At 35.0% G+C, this 14167-nt stretch overlaps 1 protein-coding gene across 5 annotated transcripts in view; it reads right to left on the bottom strand.

Moving 5' to 3' along the window:
* acap3b (ArfGAP with coiled-coil, ankyrin repeat and PH domains 3b) overlaps positions 1-14167 on the bottom strand; it is a 117843-nt gene that overhangs the window by 16383 nt on the left and 87293 nt on the right. For all 5 annotated transcript variants that reach the window (XM_048171726.1, XM_048171727.1, XM_048171729.1 and 2 more), the window contains exons 11-17: positions 6881-6993; positions 6749-6800; positions 5244-5344; positions 5048-5159; positions 2722-2930; positions 1290-1359; positions 66-160 (exon numbers count right to left, since the gene is read on the bottom strand). In XM_048171726.1, the coding sequence (XP_048027683.1) occupies positions 66-160; positions 1290-1359; positions 2722-2930; positions 5048-5159; positions 5244-5344; positions 6749-6800; positions 6881-6993 (752 nt within the window). The remainder of the gene's footprint in view (positions 1-65; positions 161-1289; positions 1360-2721; positions 2931-5047; positions 5160-5243; positions 5345-6748; positions 6801-6880; positions 6994-14167) is intronic.

The following is a 14167-nucleotide window of genomic DNA, read 5'->3' as shown; positions in this document are numbered from 1 at the left end:
TCATCTAACTTATAGATTCTGGCAATTTATACAATGCAATGGCAGAGATTTGACCACACACTGACCTTGAGCTGTTGGGACCGGGTTTCTTGAGTCCTTGTTCCTCACATGCACCTTCGTAAATCTGGTTGATTACAGTGTTGCCAAGCTCACACATTAACTAGAGAGAAAACATATATATAAAACATTATTCAATCAATAAAAGTCAAAAAATATTATAACCAAAACCATGTAATAAGCATATCTAAAATTGATGCATATGACTCAAATGGAAGTATAGTAAACTATGGTATAGGATTATATGAAACTATACCAGGTGCAGTGTTGGGGAAAGTTACTTTTGAAAAAGTGGTATGGTTTAAGTGCATCAGCGAGTGACAGCAGCAAAGACAGTGGTTAATAAAGTGAGATTAAATGCATAAAGTATATTTGTGTTATTTAACATTTAATTATTGCAGGTTTACATAATATTCTGAGTTTGCATTTGACAGTTTTTATTCACTTTGAGGAATACCGAATCTGTTTTTGTGAGATGTAAGATGAGTAAATAAATGCTCACATTTAGTCTAGAACTACAATAAGCATCACGTTCACACAGCGCGCACCGCCTCTGCACTTACTCATGATTTCACTCAACATGGGGATAGAGCAGGTATCATTCAATAAATGAGGAAAACATTTGTTGAAAAAGTAACTAAAATATTTTGTTGTAGAATTAAAAGTAATGTGTTACTTTACGTTACTTGCAAAAAAGTAATCCGATTACATAACTCACATTACTTGTAATGCGTTACCCCCAACACTGTTTGGGTGAATGTATAATATTTAATAGATGTGATATATAGATGTGATAATATTTATAAAAACAATTATATAAATATTATGTTATTCTATTATATTAAAATAAATTATAATGTCATAAAGAAAATGAAGACTATTTTCATAAATAAGGATCCCCCATAACCAAATTAAAGGTAGTAAAACAAATACTACAATGGTACATGAATACTTTACAATTTAAATAATATATCTTTATCTGCATTATTGAAAGATTTATTGGGGGGGGCTTGTGCTTAATATTATATTATTTTAATATTATATGTATTATATATTTATGAAAATAACTGGAATTTTTTTTAACTTTTTCTTCAAGCAATATATATATATATATATATATATATATATATATATATATATTTTTTTTTTTTTTTTTTTTTTTTTTACTTCTTTTTGTTTGGGCTGAAATGAGATTCACCCTTACAGAACTCACTTCTTCACTCAGGTCTTACCTTCATAAGCTCTGGCTCCCATGTGTCGAGTGTTAAAGAGCGAACTTTAGAGCAGTGGACACCCAAACTCCTGCAGAGATAGAATAAAGATCATAACATTTACCCTATATTCAAGAATCTTCAGCATGGCATTATTCTGATTTAGGCACACATACATTTTATACATTTGTCTATATTTTGCTGTGACAACCTGATTAAAAATACATTTTTCACTTAAGCTAGTCAAAGTCGAACAATGGCGGTACACATTCGTGTCAGCCTCCTGTAGAAACCCATCAGAATCTGTCAGATCTCCATCTGTTTGTCTGAGCAAATCAAATCTAATGCCTCTGTGTGTTATAAGACTTCTATCTTGAGTGCAGTCATGGACGCTCATCTTTGACGAGGTAGGAGAGATTTAATCTGATTAGCAGGCTGGCGCCGGTAATCTGCAGAGGAACTGATGGAGCAGAAAAGGTGCTTCGCCCTGAGGGTATGACGCAGTGTGTACACGAGCGTCATAGGGATGTAAAGCCATTCTGCTGTTGGGTTCAATCTGTCATGGGTGATGTAGTCGGGATAAATGCACTGACGCAGGTGGCTTTAAGGCCTGTCTATCTTCAGTCAAAACAATATGGAAGCAGATGGCTTCTCAGATGTTTAGAGAGTCTGTGGGCAAAGTCTAATCAGAAGTAAGCATCCCTACGCCCCTCTCACTCTGGAGGGCCCTTGAAGCAGGGACTTTGGAGGGAACAGGGCACTTGCGTGACATAACGTAACCGTTTGGAACACACTTGGTGAAGGGAGCAACAATTTCCTCATTATCTTCACCTGGAACTTTACCATGGCAATTCAATGTTGTTTCTATCACCTCATTAGCTGCTATTACAACAGGAATTTGCAGACAGACCGATTTGCGAATGGCCACGAAAACAAGAGGCCGGATTTATCGCACCAATGAGTCATATCCAATCATATCCAATCATAGCACGATGGAGGCATTGCCTCCTCTCACATGACTTTCCCCATTCATTCTCAGTTTCCCCTAACCAAACCCATTGCATGGATCTATTAAAACTCAGTGGGCTCAGAGGAGGCAAGAGAGGACTCCTGTTGGTCAGAGTTACTTTAGAAAAAACGAGTGATTTATACACGTTTTAATATAATATAAGATTTTGTAATATTAAACAGTTTTATCTTTGTTATATGGATTATTTTTTCATCCAATTTTTTGAGGAGGCACTGCCTCCCTTGCCTCCTCGGAGGAAACACCCCTGCTACAAATGGTTCCCCTTCCCTAAGTGTACTTCAAGGGCGCAAAATCGCCATTTGGAATTCGCAATGTAAGTCAGCTGTAAGATGTCTGGAGTGTGTATGAAATAACCATGACCTGTTTTTTATTGCGTTGTGTTTATTTATTACTTATTATCCCAAAAACAAAGCTAGCTCTCACCTGTGAATGCCAGAGCACTCAATACAGAGCAGAATGCCGAGGTTGATGCTGGCCCAGCGTGGGTCGGCCTGGCCACAGTCGCAGCAGATCTCGTTTCCTGGCAGAGACTGGACGCGCTGTAGGATACTCTCTCCTCTAACAACACGCTCCCGCGGCTCGCTGGCAGAGTCTATACTGCTCGTGGAGGGAGATGCTGTCCTGTCCAAACGCTGTCAAGTAGTAGAAAGAGTTTCAAACTTTGTAAAATGAACTTAAAGTAATTGAGATAAAATGGAGATATATATATGGAGATAATGGAGATATATATATATATATATATATATATATATATATATATATATATATATATAAACAGCTGATCCTGTCATGTGGTGCGACCAACATCCAGAAAAACATCAGGAAATGACATCACAGAGAAGACCCCTCATAAGTGTGTGTCAAGGCCAATAAGCCTCTTACAATAATTAGATCTTATTATGACAAAGCAACGTTAGTTCAGATCATACAATGTCATGTGGTGCAACTCTCCCAAAAGTAATATTATATGAATAAATAATTTATAATACTTCTATCTATCTAAAGATACTTCTACTTCTATCTAAGGATATCTAAATATCTTTAAAAAATATATTTTCAATCTTTTTGGAAAATACTTAAGACTAACAGAAAAAAAAATAATCATAAAACAGGAAATGACATCACAGAAAGGGCCTATGAAGATCCTCATAACTGAATGTCAAGGTCAATATGTATCTTAAAATATCTGATAATTTGATGTTCTTATGACAAGGCGAAGTTAGTTCAGGTTGTAAAATGTCATGTGGCGTAAATTCCATCAAAATCTAATGATATTTATCAATTATTAATTTATGATATTTATAAATAAAAACTTTACTTTTAAAAAAATATATTAGATTTTTTTTTCTTTTTTTTTTGGAAAGTAATTAAAGGGTCATGAAACCCCCCTCTTTCAGCTCAAGTCTAGCTCACAATCTTTTTGAAAAATGCAACTTAAATGGGCGTGGTGGCTGTGAGAGGAGAGGAGAGGAGAGGGGAGGGGGGAAACTCTCATCGCCAGTAGCCCATGCATATCGACTGTCACTAAAAATCAGTGGTAAAACGTGAGGAAATACTACAATTTTTTAAAAAACTGGAAAAGTTAAAATCTAATGAAATACACTGACACTTTATTTTTGTCTTTTCAAGAGTTACTGAATGCCCTGCTACATATATCCTACAGTAATCGTAATTCTATTTAAAACATATTAATGTACATGTGTAATTACAGTCATTATAAAATATATAGTTGTTTATATACACACTATACATGCATATATTTGAAAAAAAAAATAACGCTTAAAAAAAAACCTTGCGTACATAGCATAGATCTAAGCGCCGAACCTGCAACACGCTCAGTCAGTCAGGCTGCGTGTCGACTGGAGCAGAGCAAGCGACCAGAGCATTTTTAGATTCATTCCTATGGAAGTTGAACGTCACATTTAACTTACGCGCGGCTCAACTTCCATAGGAATGAACCGAAAACACTCGCGCTTACCCCTCGCTCCGCGCCAACGGACACGCACCGTCAGTCAGTCAGTCTCTCTCGCTGTTTAGTGCCGTTAACCGTCCTCGTCATTGGAAAGATCCACGTGGTGTCATGAATAATTAAGAGAGTGTCTTCTCATTGGATAAAAAACTCAGTCTCGTTAATAATTATGAAACACCGATGAGTCATCAAAGCACTATCGTGCTCTACCACGTCACAGCCTGTCACAGCCTGTGACGTGGACAGGATGAAGATTTTAAACCCGGAAGACGAAAATAGCGTACTAAAACTAAAATTTAACCATTTCCCCCCTACTATTAAATCTAACAGATGCTAACATTGTCTTCAATGGTGTTCAACACACATACCTCTGTTAAAATCTCAGAAATTTTGGTTTAGGGTTTCATGACCCTTTAAGAAGAGTAGGCTTGCAATGACCTTTGTCCTGTCATGTGGTGTGACCAACAGAAAAGAGAATCATAAAACAGGAAATGACATCACATCTGATAATTTTACCTTTTTATGACAATAGGCAAATTAGTTCAGATTGTAAAAGATTGTTCTGGGTTAATAATTTAGAACTGTAAATGAGGATTTAATCTCGATTTTTACAAGATTTTTCTTTTTCTTTATATTAGACACTCAATTTATATTATACTCAATTCCAAACGTTGATCTGAATTATAAAATTACTTTTCACCAGTTTTACAGTTCATAGTGATGCGTAATGCCATGCATATTATGACACTGACACATTAGTTGTTAGTAAGACAGACTGACCTCTATGTAATAGTTTTCAGAGATCTCCCTGTAGGCAGAAGCAATGCTCGCCTGTACCGCCTGAATCCAAGCTTGACGGAGCTTCTCAGATTCAGCCTGCAGCATACAGCTCCTGATGGGGGTTGATTCGTATATTAGATACTGTACATACCCACACACATACACACACAGAGCGCACATCCGACACAGTACTCACTTCGTAGGTGACACCACTTCAAAACAGAACCTTCTCTCAATGTCCTCACAAGGTTTCACCGAGCAAAGCCGTAGGTCCTCCACAACCACAGTCAAAACGTCCTACGACAGGGCAGATTGCAATGTCAGGTCACAATAATCATTTGTAGAAGTAAATATATGAATACTACACTCTACACTTAAGTGGGGTTCTATAGAACCCTAGAGTTCTTGACTTAATAGACTTTATATAAGTTCATGTTTAACAGGTTTTTCTAGTGATAAAGTATGTTTATGAGCTGCTTCATAAAATTTAATCAAAATAAAAAATGAAAATAAATCCATAACATGAACTACAAGGTTCTAATGTATTAAGCACCTGACAGAACCCTTTATAGCAGTGGTCTCAAACTGCCGGCCCGCGGGCCATTTTACGGCCCGCCCTCCCCCTCTACCCAGCCCGCAACTGATCTCAAAAATAAAACATAATCCGGCCCGCTAAATTATTATTATTATTATTCACTAGTTGCTACCTGTCTGATATGCAAAGAAAAAGTCGCATTCACATATCGCGTCACATAAGCGGCCGCGCCGCATTCTCCTTCTTTCCAATGCGCTTTCGCTCCAGTGGCGTCTGTCGTTGCTATGCAACCATGAGCCGCGCTCTCAAACGCGTCGCTTCTATTATGAGCGCGCTTGCCTAAATTACAGTAAAAGCACTGGACTTTAAGTCACGAGCGTCGATTTAAACCATCGAAACGCGTCCGATGCAGCCATTAAACGTTACCGATGCTCAAACGGCATCTTGGGCAAATGCGCTGCCAGGTGTCTTTCAAGAAACAGAAGAGTGTACAAATGTATTCAGGGTATATTGAATTTGTTCAGTACAGTGTTGGTCAGTGCAAAAATTTTATGTTATTTAAGCTAACATAAAGTAAGGGAAAATACTTCCACTAAATATTAAAATCTAATAATGTATGTAACAATGAGAGATTTTTTTTTTTGGCAAAATAAAAGTTGATATATATAGCTCCAGTTTTTTGTTTATTTCTGACCCCTCCACGCAACAAGTGTTGATGGATTTGTTCCTAAAATAACTAATTTTTTATTCCATGCACCTTGTTGGATGTGAGAAGTTGCACCAGACTATTGCAATTAATAGTATATTAGTAGTATTATATTAGTATATTAGTATTATATTAGTAATATAATTATATTACACTCTGTAACAATGAGAGAGACACTGCTGTTTACATTTAGTATGGTAAATAAAATATTTATAGTATAGGTATAAAGATATTTTAGTAGGCAAATTTGATGTAAATGAGAAATAATGCAAAGGAAAGTAAATTTTCTGAAATGTTGCGCTTTCTTGCGCTTGAATGTTAATATGGCCCTCCTATGAGGTGTCAATCACAGAAACGGCCCCCCGCCAATTTGAGTTTGAGACCCCTGCTTTATAGGTCTATATAGGTTCGATATAGGTTATAAGGTTCTATATAGATGAATGTAAGTTAAACCACCTACTTTTAGTCTCTTCTGATACACTAGTTGACTGTTCTGTATCGAAAACCATCGCCTAGTATGAGAAGAAAACACATTGTCAAGATTTTCTCCACAAAATTCATGGGAAACCGTACATTTAGAGCCTGTTCTTACCTGTTCCATGTCTTGAAAGCATTGCTTGCCCTCTTGAACAGGTATCCCTCCATCACGACGCCATTAGGAGCATCCACATTGAATTCCACTTTGGAGTCATCGTAAGCAAAATCCTGTCATGCAAAACAGAGGTGATTCAGGCAGGTCACAGAAACAGGACCCTGTCAGTCAGCACTTATGACCCTTATTGTTCTGTTAAGTCTTCTGCGAGACAGACAAAAGACAAAACTTAATCCCTATCAGTCAAAACATAATCCCCATGTCCGCAGCAGCCATATCTAATCCCTCTCTTTTCAATCAATAATGACCGGCAGCCTCTGACTTTGACGTATTGCTCGATCTATATACCAACTGTGCTGCGATTGATATGATGTTAGAAATGTTTTCTAAAATGCTCAATGAATGATTCTCCTCCTCCGACATCGATGACACTTACATTCCAATGCCTGTTTCAAGTTTTGTGCTCTAACCACAAACACACGTTTGTTTCACTATATTAGTAGGGACATTGAATAGACTTCCATTGATTTTATGTCTGGCTAATGGCCTAACCCAACCCCTACCCCTAAACCTATCGATCACAGAAACGCGTGCGAAAACGCTAGATTTAAATAACAACACGTTTTTGGTGATTTATAAGCCTTTTTAACTACTGAGGACCAGTAAAATGCCCTAATTAGTCAGTTGTCATATAACATTTCACTTTATAAGTGAGGACATTTGGCCTTTACTTGGATAGCCAAAAATGTACATCATTATGAGGACATTCCATAGGCGTAATGGTTTTTATACTGAGCTAATGACATTTTCTATCCCCTAACCCTAACTCAACCGCTAAACCTACCCATCACAGACAACTTTCAGCATTTTTTCATTTTCAAAAAACATAATTTAGCATGATTTATAAGCTGTTTTCTTCACAGGGACCAAAAAAAATTTACCCAAAAGGCCAAAAATTTCTGTTATTACTATCCTCATGGGGACATTTGGTCCGCACAATGTAGGGTTTACCAGGTACACACGTCTGGTTCACTATCCTTGTAGGGACTCTACATAGATGTAATGGTTTTTATACTGTACAAACTGTATATACTATCCCCTAAACCTACCCATCACAGAAAACTGTCTGCATTTTTACATTTTCAAAAAAAAAACAAACAACATAATTTAGTATGTTTATTAATCCATTTCCCCCATGGGAACTGCTGGCTGGTCCCCATAATGTAGGTGATCTCAGGTTTTACTATCCTACAGTATTATATTCGATACACAAATTTCTAAGGCCTCTAATTTGATTAAAAACATGATCAAAAGCTGTTGCACACAATGTACTTTATGCCTTCTGTCATCTGATTGATAGTTTATACTTTTTTTTTTTTTTTTTTTTTTTTTTAGCAAAAGGCCTTTTAGTATAATTGTAAATCTGTCCACCTTCAGGTCATGGTACACAAGTGAAATCTTTAATGATATTTATAAAGTAAACATAACAATAACTTTAATATTGTTAGTAATATTTAAACATGAACACTTGCTGGACTGAAGCAACTTAGCTTTACTTGAATATCCATAGATCTTTTTTTTTTTTTTTTTTTTTAGAAAGATCATGTTCAAATATGCTTAAATATGTAGGCTTTTGAGGAACATTAATTACATCTCTCAATCATCATTGTATTGCATTGCATTACACGTTTGTCCCACACAATAAAAACTATAAAGCTTTGATCATAAAACTAAGACATATCATTGGCAGATATAGAGTGACAACTAATATTTATATGCTTTTTATGAAAGTAGACTGAAATACTGTCATACAGATCTCATACTGATTTACATTACAAGCTTTCAGAATTTCATCTTTTTTTGGACAAATGAATAACTGCACCAAATTGCATACTTTTGCAAAGTCTCACGGAATAAAAATGGTGTTTTTTACCTCCTCAATATGAGCTCCATTATTCTCCTATATCATAGTATATGAGCCATAAAAGCCAGATGTATTAAATATGATACTCAAACTCAAACATATATGCAAACTTTTTAAAAAGATTTTTTAAAATGTTTTGTCTAAGGGTTACATTTCAAAATATCAGCCTGTTATTTCGTATCAGACTTTACAGGGTTAATATGGTACTATAAAAATGTTTTAAAGGTTATAAAACATTATTATAAAATGCAACACTCAGATTTATAGTATAGTCCCTGCTCCATCTCTCTATCCACTAAGACATCCTTGGCTTGAAAAAGGTTAAAGACCTCTGCACTATGCACATATATGTACTGGCAAAATTAATAAGTAAAATACTAAATAAACACTAACTAAATAATACATGACATATACTGACTATTTAAGAAAATATAAAAGTAAAAATGATATACAGAACATGCAACAAATAATATCTCAACAGCTTCTATTGACATAAAACACAAATCATTTATTCTAACTCACCAGGGTATACTTCAATCTCCCGAATATCTTCATCTTTAAAAAATGTTTATCCAGAAGCATCAGTAATAATGGAGCAACAAACACTTTCCCTAAGAGCTTAGTCTCGTTTCCCTACAGTGAAGTCATCTCACGTCAAAGTCAAAGGCACGCGCTTCATCGATCTCGTGCGCACTCCTCACTCAAGCACGAGCGACACGCGAATGCCACCGGCGAGCCTGCGCATCAAGCCTCTACCGCTCAATATTCACATGATTAGCATACAGCTGTCGATTTATGTGCCCTGCTCTTCGCTTTGCCCCCTGACCTCAGTCAGAGAGCCGACCGCAAACATTATTTCACTGCTCACACGTACAGAAGCACTGTGTCATTCACGGATTTACGAGCGCGAAGTGCTCTCATTTAGACTCCTGCGCGCTCCACACTCACGTTTTAAATTGTCCCGTCCATCTGTCTGACAGCGCGCAGGATCATTGCTGTTTAATCAAGCAAGCGTTATTGCCCCATAAACCCCTCTTTTTCTTCCAGCTCTCACTCTCTCTAACAAGTGGATTACATGAGATATTCCACTTGTTAAGGATTTCAATCTTTCTATTATGAAACAGACCAAAACAGATAATCAATAATTATTGATAATCTAAATGTAAGATAAAATGCCCTTATTGATTTTACAATGACAAGTTACTCTGGCTAAACTGCATGAACCTTAATTAGTGCCATACACTCTAAAAAATGCAGGTTAAAAACAACCCAAGTTGGGTTTAAAATGGACAAACCCAGCGATTGTGTTGTTTTAACCCAGCGGTTGGGTTAAATGTTTGACCAACATGCTGGGTAGTTTATTTAACTCAATTATTATGCAAAAATGACTATGTGGCAATGAACCGAAAAAATAGAGGCAACAATGATAATCAAAAGTGAACATTTATTAATAAGCAATTTAATAAATGTTCATTTCCAACATACTTTGGGTTCATTTTAAACAAGCAATACAGTAATTTCAAACAATAGTTGAGTTAAATAAAACTACCCAGCAGGTTGGGCAAACATTTAACCCAACAACTGGGTCAAAACAACCCAATTGCTGGGTTTGTCCATTTTCAACCCAAATTGGGTTATTTTTAACCCTGGATTTTTTAGAGTGTAAGACCAATTGCTGTTACTGTACAAAATTGCAAATGATTTTGGCCTTTAAATGTTTTTAATAACATTTGTAGAGCATTCAATTCAGAAAGTAATGCATTACAAAATATTACACATGTATTGCAAAATTATATATAATAATATGTTTGTAATAAGTATTATATAATAATATTAATAACTAATAAACTTAGTTATTATTACTATTATTATATAAAATTATGATATAAAAGGTTGTTGGAAATTGTGATAGTGAATAGTGATATTTTAATCGGAATAACTAAAAATCTTTTATATTTTTAATTACATTTAAATGATAATAAAATAATAATATAGATTAGTAAAATAAAAGTAATGATAAATAGTGGAAAATATTTTAATACTTTTTTTGGTAACCAAGCTTTTAGCTATTGCTTAAGCATAAAAAAATAATTTAACCATAAGCACATCGTGCTCAGCGTATTACGGAAGTTGGGCCAAGCAATTAAAAAAATAAAACCATTCGAGAAAAGTTGTTAAATTTCGAGAAAAAACTTATTAAATTTCAAAAAAAAGTAAAATGTTGAGAATAAACTCGTTAAATTATGAGAAAACTCGTTAAATTTCGAGAAAAAAGTCAAGATAAAACGTTGAGAATAAACTCGTTAACTTACAAGAAAAACTCGTTAAATTACGAGAACAAATTAGTTAAATTATGAGAAAAATGTCGTTGAATTTCGAGAAAAAAGTCGAGATAAAATGTTGAGAATAAAGTCATTAAATTACAAGAAAAAAATCATTAAATTCCAAGAAAAAAGTCGAGATAAAATGTTGAGAATAAAATCGTTAAATTACGAGAACAAATTAGTTAAATTATGAGAAAAATGTCGTTGAATTTCGAGAAAAAAGTCGAGATAAAATGTTGAGAATAAAGTCATTAAATTACAAGAAAAAAATCATTAAATTCCAAGAAAAAAGTCGAGATAAAATGTTGAGAATAAACTCGTTAAATTACGAGAAAAGTCGTTAAATTACGAGAACAAATTAGTTAAATTATGAGAAAAATGTCGTTGAATCTCGAGAAAAAAGTCGAGATAAAATGTTGAGAATAAAGTCATTAAATTACAAGAAAAAAATCATTAAATTACAAGAAAAAAGTCGAGATAAAATGTTGAGAATAAACTCGTTAAATTACGAGAAAAGTCGTTAAATTACAAGAACAAATTAGTTAAATTATGAGAAAAATGTCGTTGAATTTCGAGAAAAAAGTCGAGATAAAATGTTGAGAATAAAGTCATTAAATTACAAGAAAAAAATCATTAAATTCCAAGAAAAAAGTTGAGATAAAATGTTGAGAATAAACTCGTTAAATTACGAGAAAAGTCGTTAAATTACAAGAACAAATTAGTTAAATGATGAGAAAAATGTAGTTGAATTTCGAGAAAAAAGTCGAGATAAAATGTTGAGAATAAACTCGTTAAATTACGAGAAAAGTCGTTAAATTACGAGAACAAATTAGTTAAATTATGAGAAAAATGTTGTTGAATTTCGAGAAAAAAGTTGAGATAAAATGTTGAGAATAAAGTCATTAAATTACAAGAAAAAAATCATTAAATTCCAAGAACAAACTCGTTAAATTACGAGAAAAAAGTCGTTAAATTACGAGAACAAATTCGTTAAATTACGAAAATAAATACGTTAATTTAATGACTATTCTCAACATTTTATCTCGACTTTTTTCTCGAAATTTAACGAGTTTTTTTTCTCGTAATTTAACGAGTTTATTCTCAACATTTTATTTAGACTTTTTTCTCGAAATTTAACGAGTTTTTTCTCGAAATTTAACAACTTTAATCTCGAGATGGTTTTATTTTTTTATTATTGCATTGGCCCTAATCCTCTTCCGTATACAATGAGTACACCGCCCTTTGAAAAGTAATATTTTAAAGAATATCTCAATGAACACAAAAACAATTTCCAAAAGGTTGACAAGACTAAGTTTAATATAACATCTGTTTAACTTATAACATGAAAGTAAGGTTAATAATATAACTTAGATTTCACATTTTTCATTTTTACTCAAATTAGGGTGATGCAAAAATGAGTACACCCCACAACAAAAACTACTACATCTAGTACTTTGTGTGGCCTCCATGATTTTTAATGAAAGCACCAAGTCTTCTAGGCATGTCGTAATTAAAGTCGTAGTTAATAGTTTATATGTGTTCCCTATACTAAAGTGTTACCCATGTAAGAGTCAATATAACAATATAAACTTTTTTTTGTATGAATATATGAAACCATAATTAATAAGATTACACTTCTAAGAACTTGGCACATGTGTTTTCAAGTAGATTTTGAAAAGACTTCTCCTTTTCATCATCTCAAACATGGTTTGAGATAAATCTGAAACTGCGAGTACAATTATTAGTCAAATCCTTCAACACAAAGAAACAAAATTGCTCATGTTCCCGTATAGCTTGCAATATAATTGCGAAATAAACACATTTAATCTGGTTCACAGTCTTTTATTCGCCATGTTTTATGTTCTACGTTAGCACCGCATGCTCATACACCCAACCTAGTGCAGCTGAGTCTGAGTCAAAATACCGTAACTCTGTGAAAGGGAAACCCCAAGGGTACCACAAGCGGGTTGCATGTGAATAAAAGACCAGTGTGAGAGGAGTGAGTTAGTGTGTGTGCATGTGTTAGGAGTGACAGATGCAACATGAGGAGGTAGTAAAACGGTGAGGTGGTGGGACGGCCAGAGAGATCGTAACTCTGTCACTGGAGGGAGAAGAGACACAGTTCAGGCATCTCCGCAGATAAATCATTTGATAAATCAACAGGATGCTTCCGCCCACGGCTTCGCTCAGGAATCGCAGCTGGCCGCGTTCACTGTCTGTTTATTAAAGTCATTTATAAAGAAAATGTTTTGGATATATAGAGGTTTACATTTTCTGAAGATTCAATGCAAGATGCTGCTGGTGGTTGTCAGATGCTATGGTGTTCTGACTGGTTTTTAGCATTTTTCTATAGGTAGGAACTAGGTAGTACTGGCCTAGGTCAGTAGAGCCCAAGTTTTGGGCTTGGAAGGGGTCTGTGCAGTTTTCTTCAGAAATATGAATCAGAGTGCAAGGCTGGGCAAGGCATATTTCCTCTGGCCATGGACTCACTCAAACCACTGACTGCTGCTGCTGCTGCTCTGATTGCTTTTAGAGGGAAAAGCTGCCCATAGCTGCTGGTCTAGGATCAGTTTTCTCCACAATAATAATAGCGTTTTGGTGAAACTTATTTGGCAAACGGCCCACAGTGCGTATCTGTGTTCGCGCTCTGGAGAATGTCAAAGGTTTCTATTTACAATGTGTTTTCGCAGCGTTTAGCAATCATAAACATAAGTAAACTAGAAGAAAAGTAAACTTTTCTGAAGAAAATGTCAATGGTGCTTGCCGTGCACAAATACACAGTGTCAGTCAAAAAAAGCTCACCCCATGTCTTTACGATATTCTGAGCATGTTGCTAACATGATGCTAACACGATTAACATGTTTCTAGCACAATGCTCACAAGATTTGACACCTCATTCATGGGTTTACGACAAATGGTGCGGGACAAGTTACGCGCCGATGTTTTGTACGGAATCGGATGTCCTAATCACCCAAAACAACCACGGCGACATAAAAGTGCATTACCAACGCCGACAGATAAAAGGATTCAATGGAATCA

The sequence above is a fragment of the Megalobrama amblycephala genome, linkage group LG21 (genome assembly GCF_018812025.1).
Source record: "Megalobrama amblycephala isolate DHTTF-2021 linkage group LG21, ASM1881202v1, whole genome shotgun sequence".
NCBI lineage: Eukaryota > Metazoa > Chordata > Actinopteri > Cypriniformes > Xenocyprididae > Megalobrama > Megalobrama amblycephala.
This window is presented reverse-complemented; position numbering and strand designations above follow the sequence as displayed.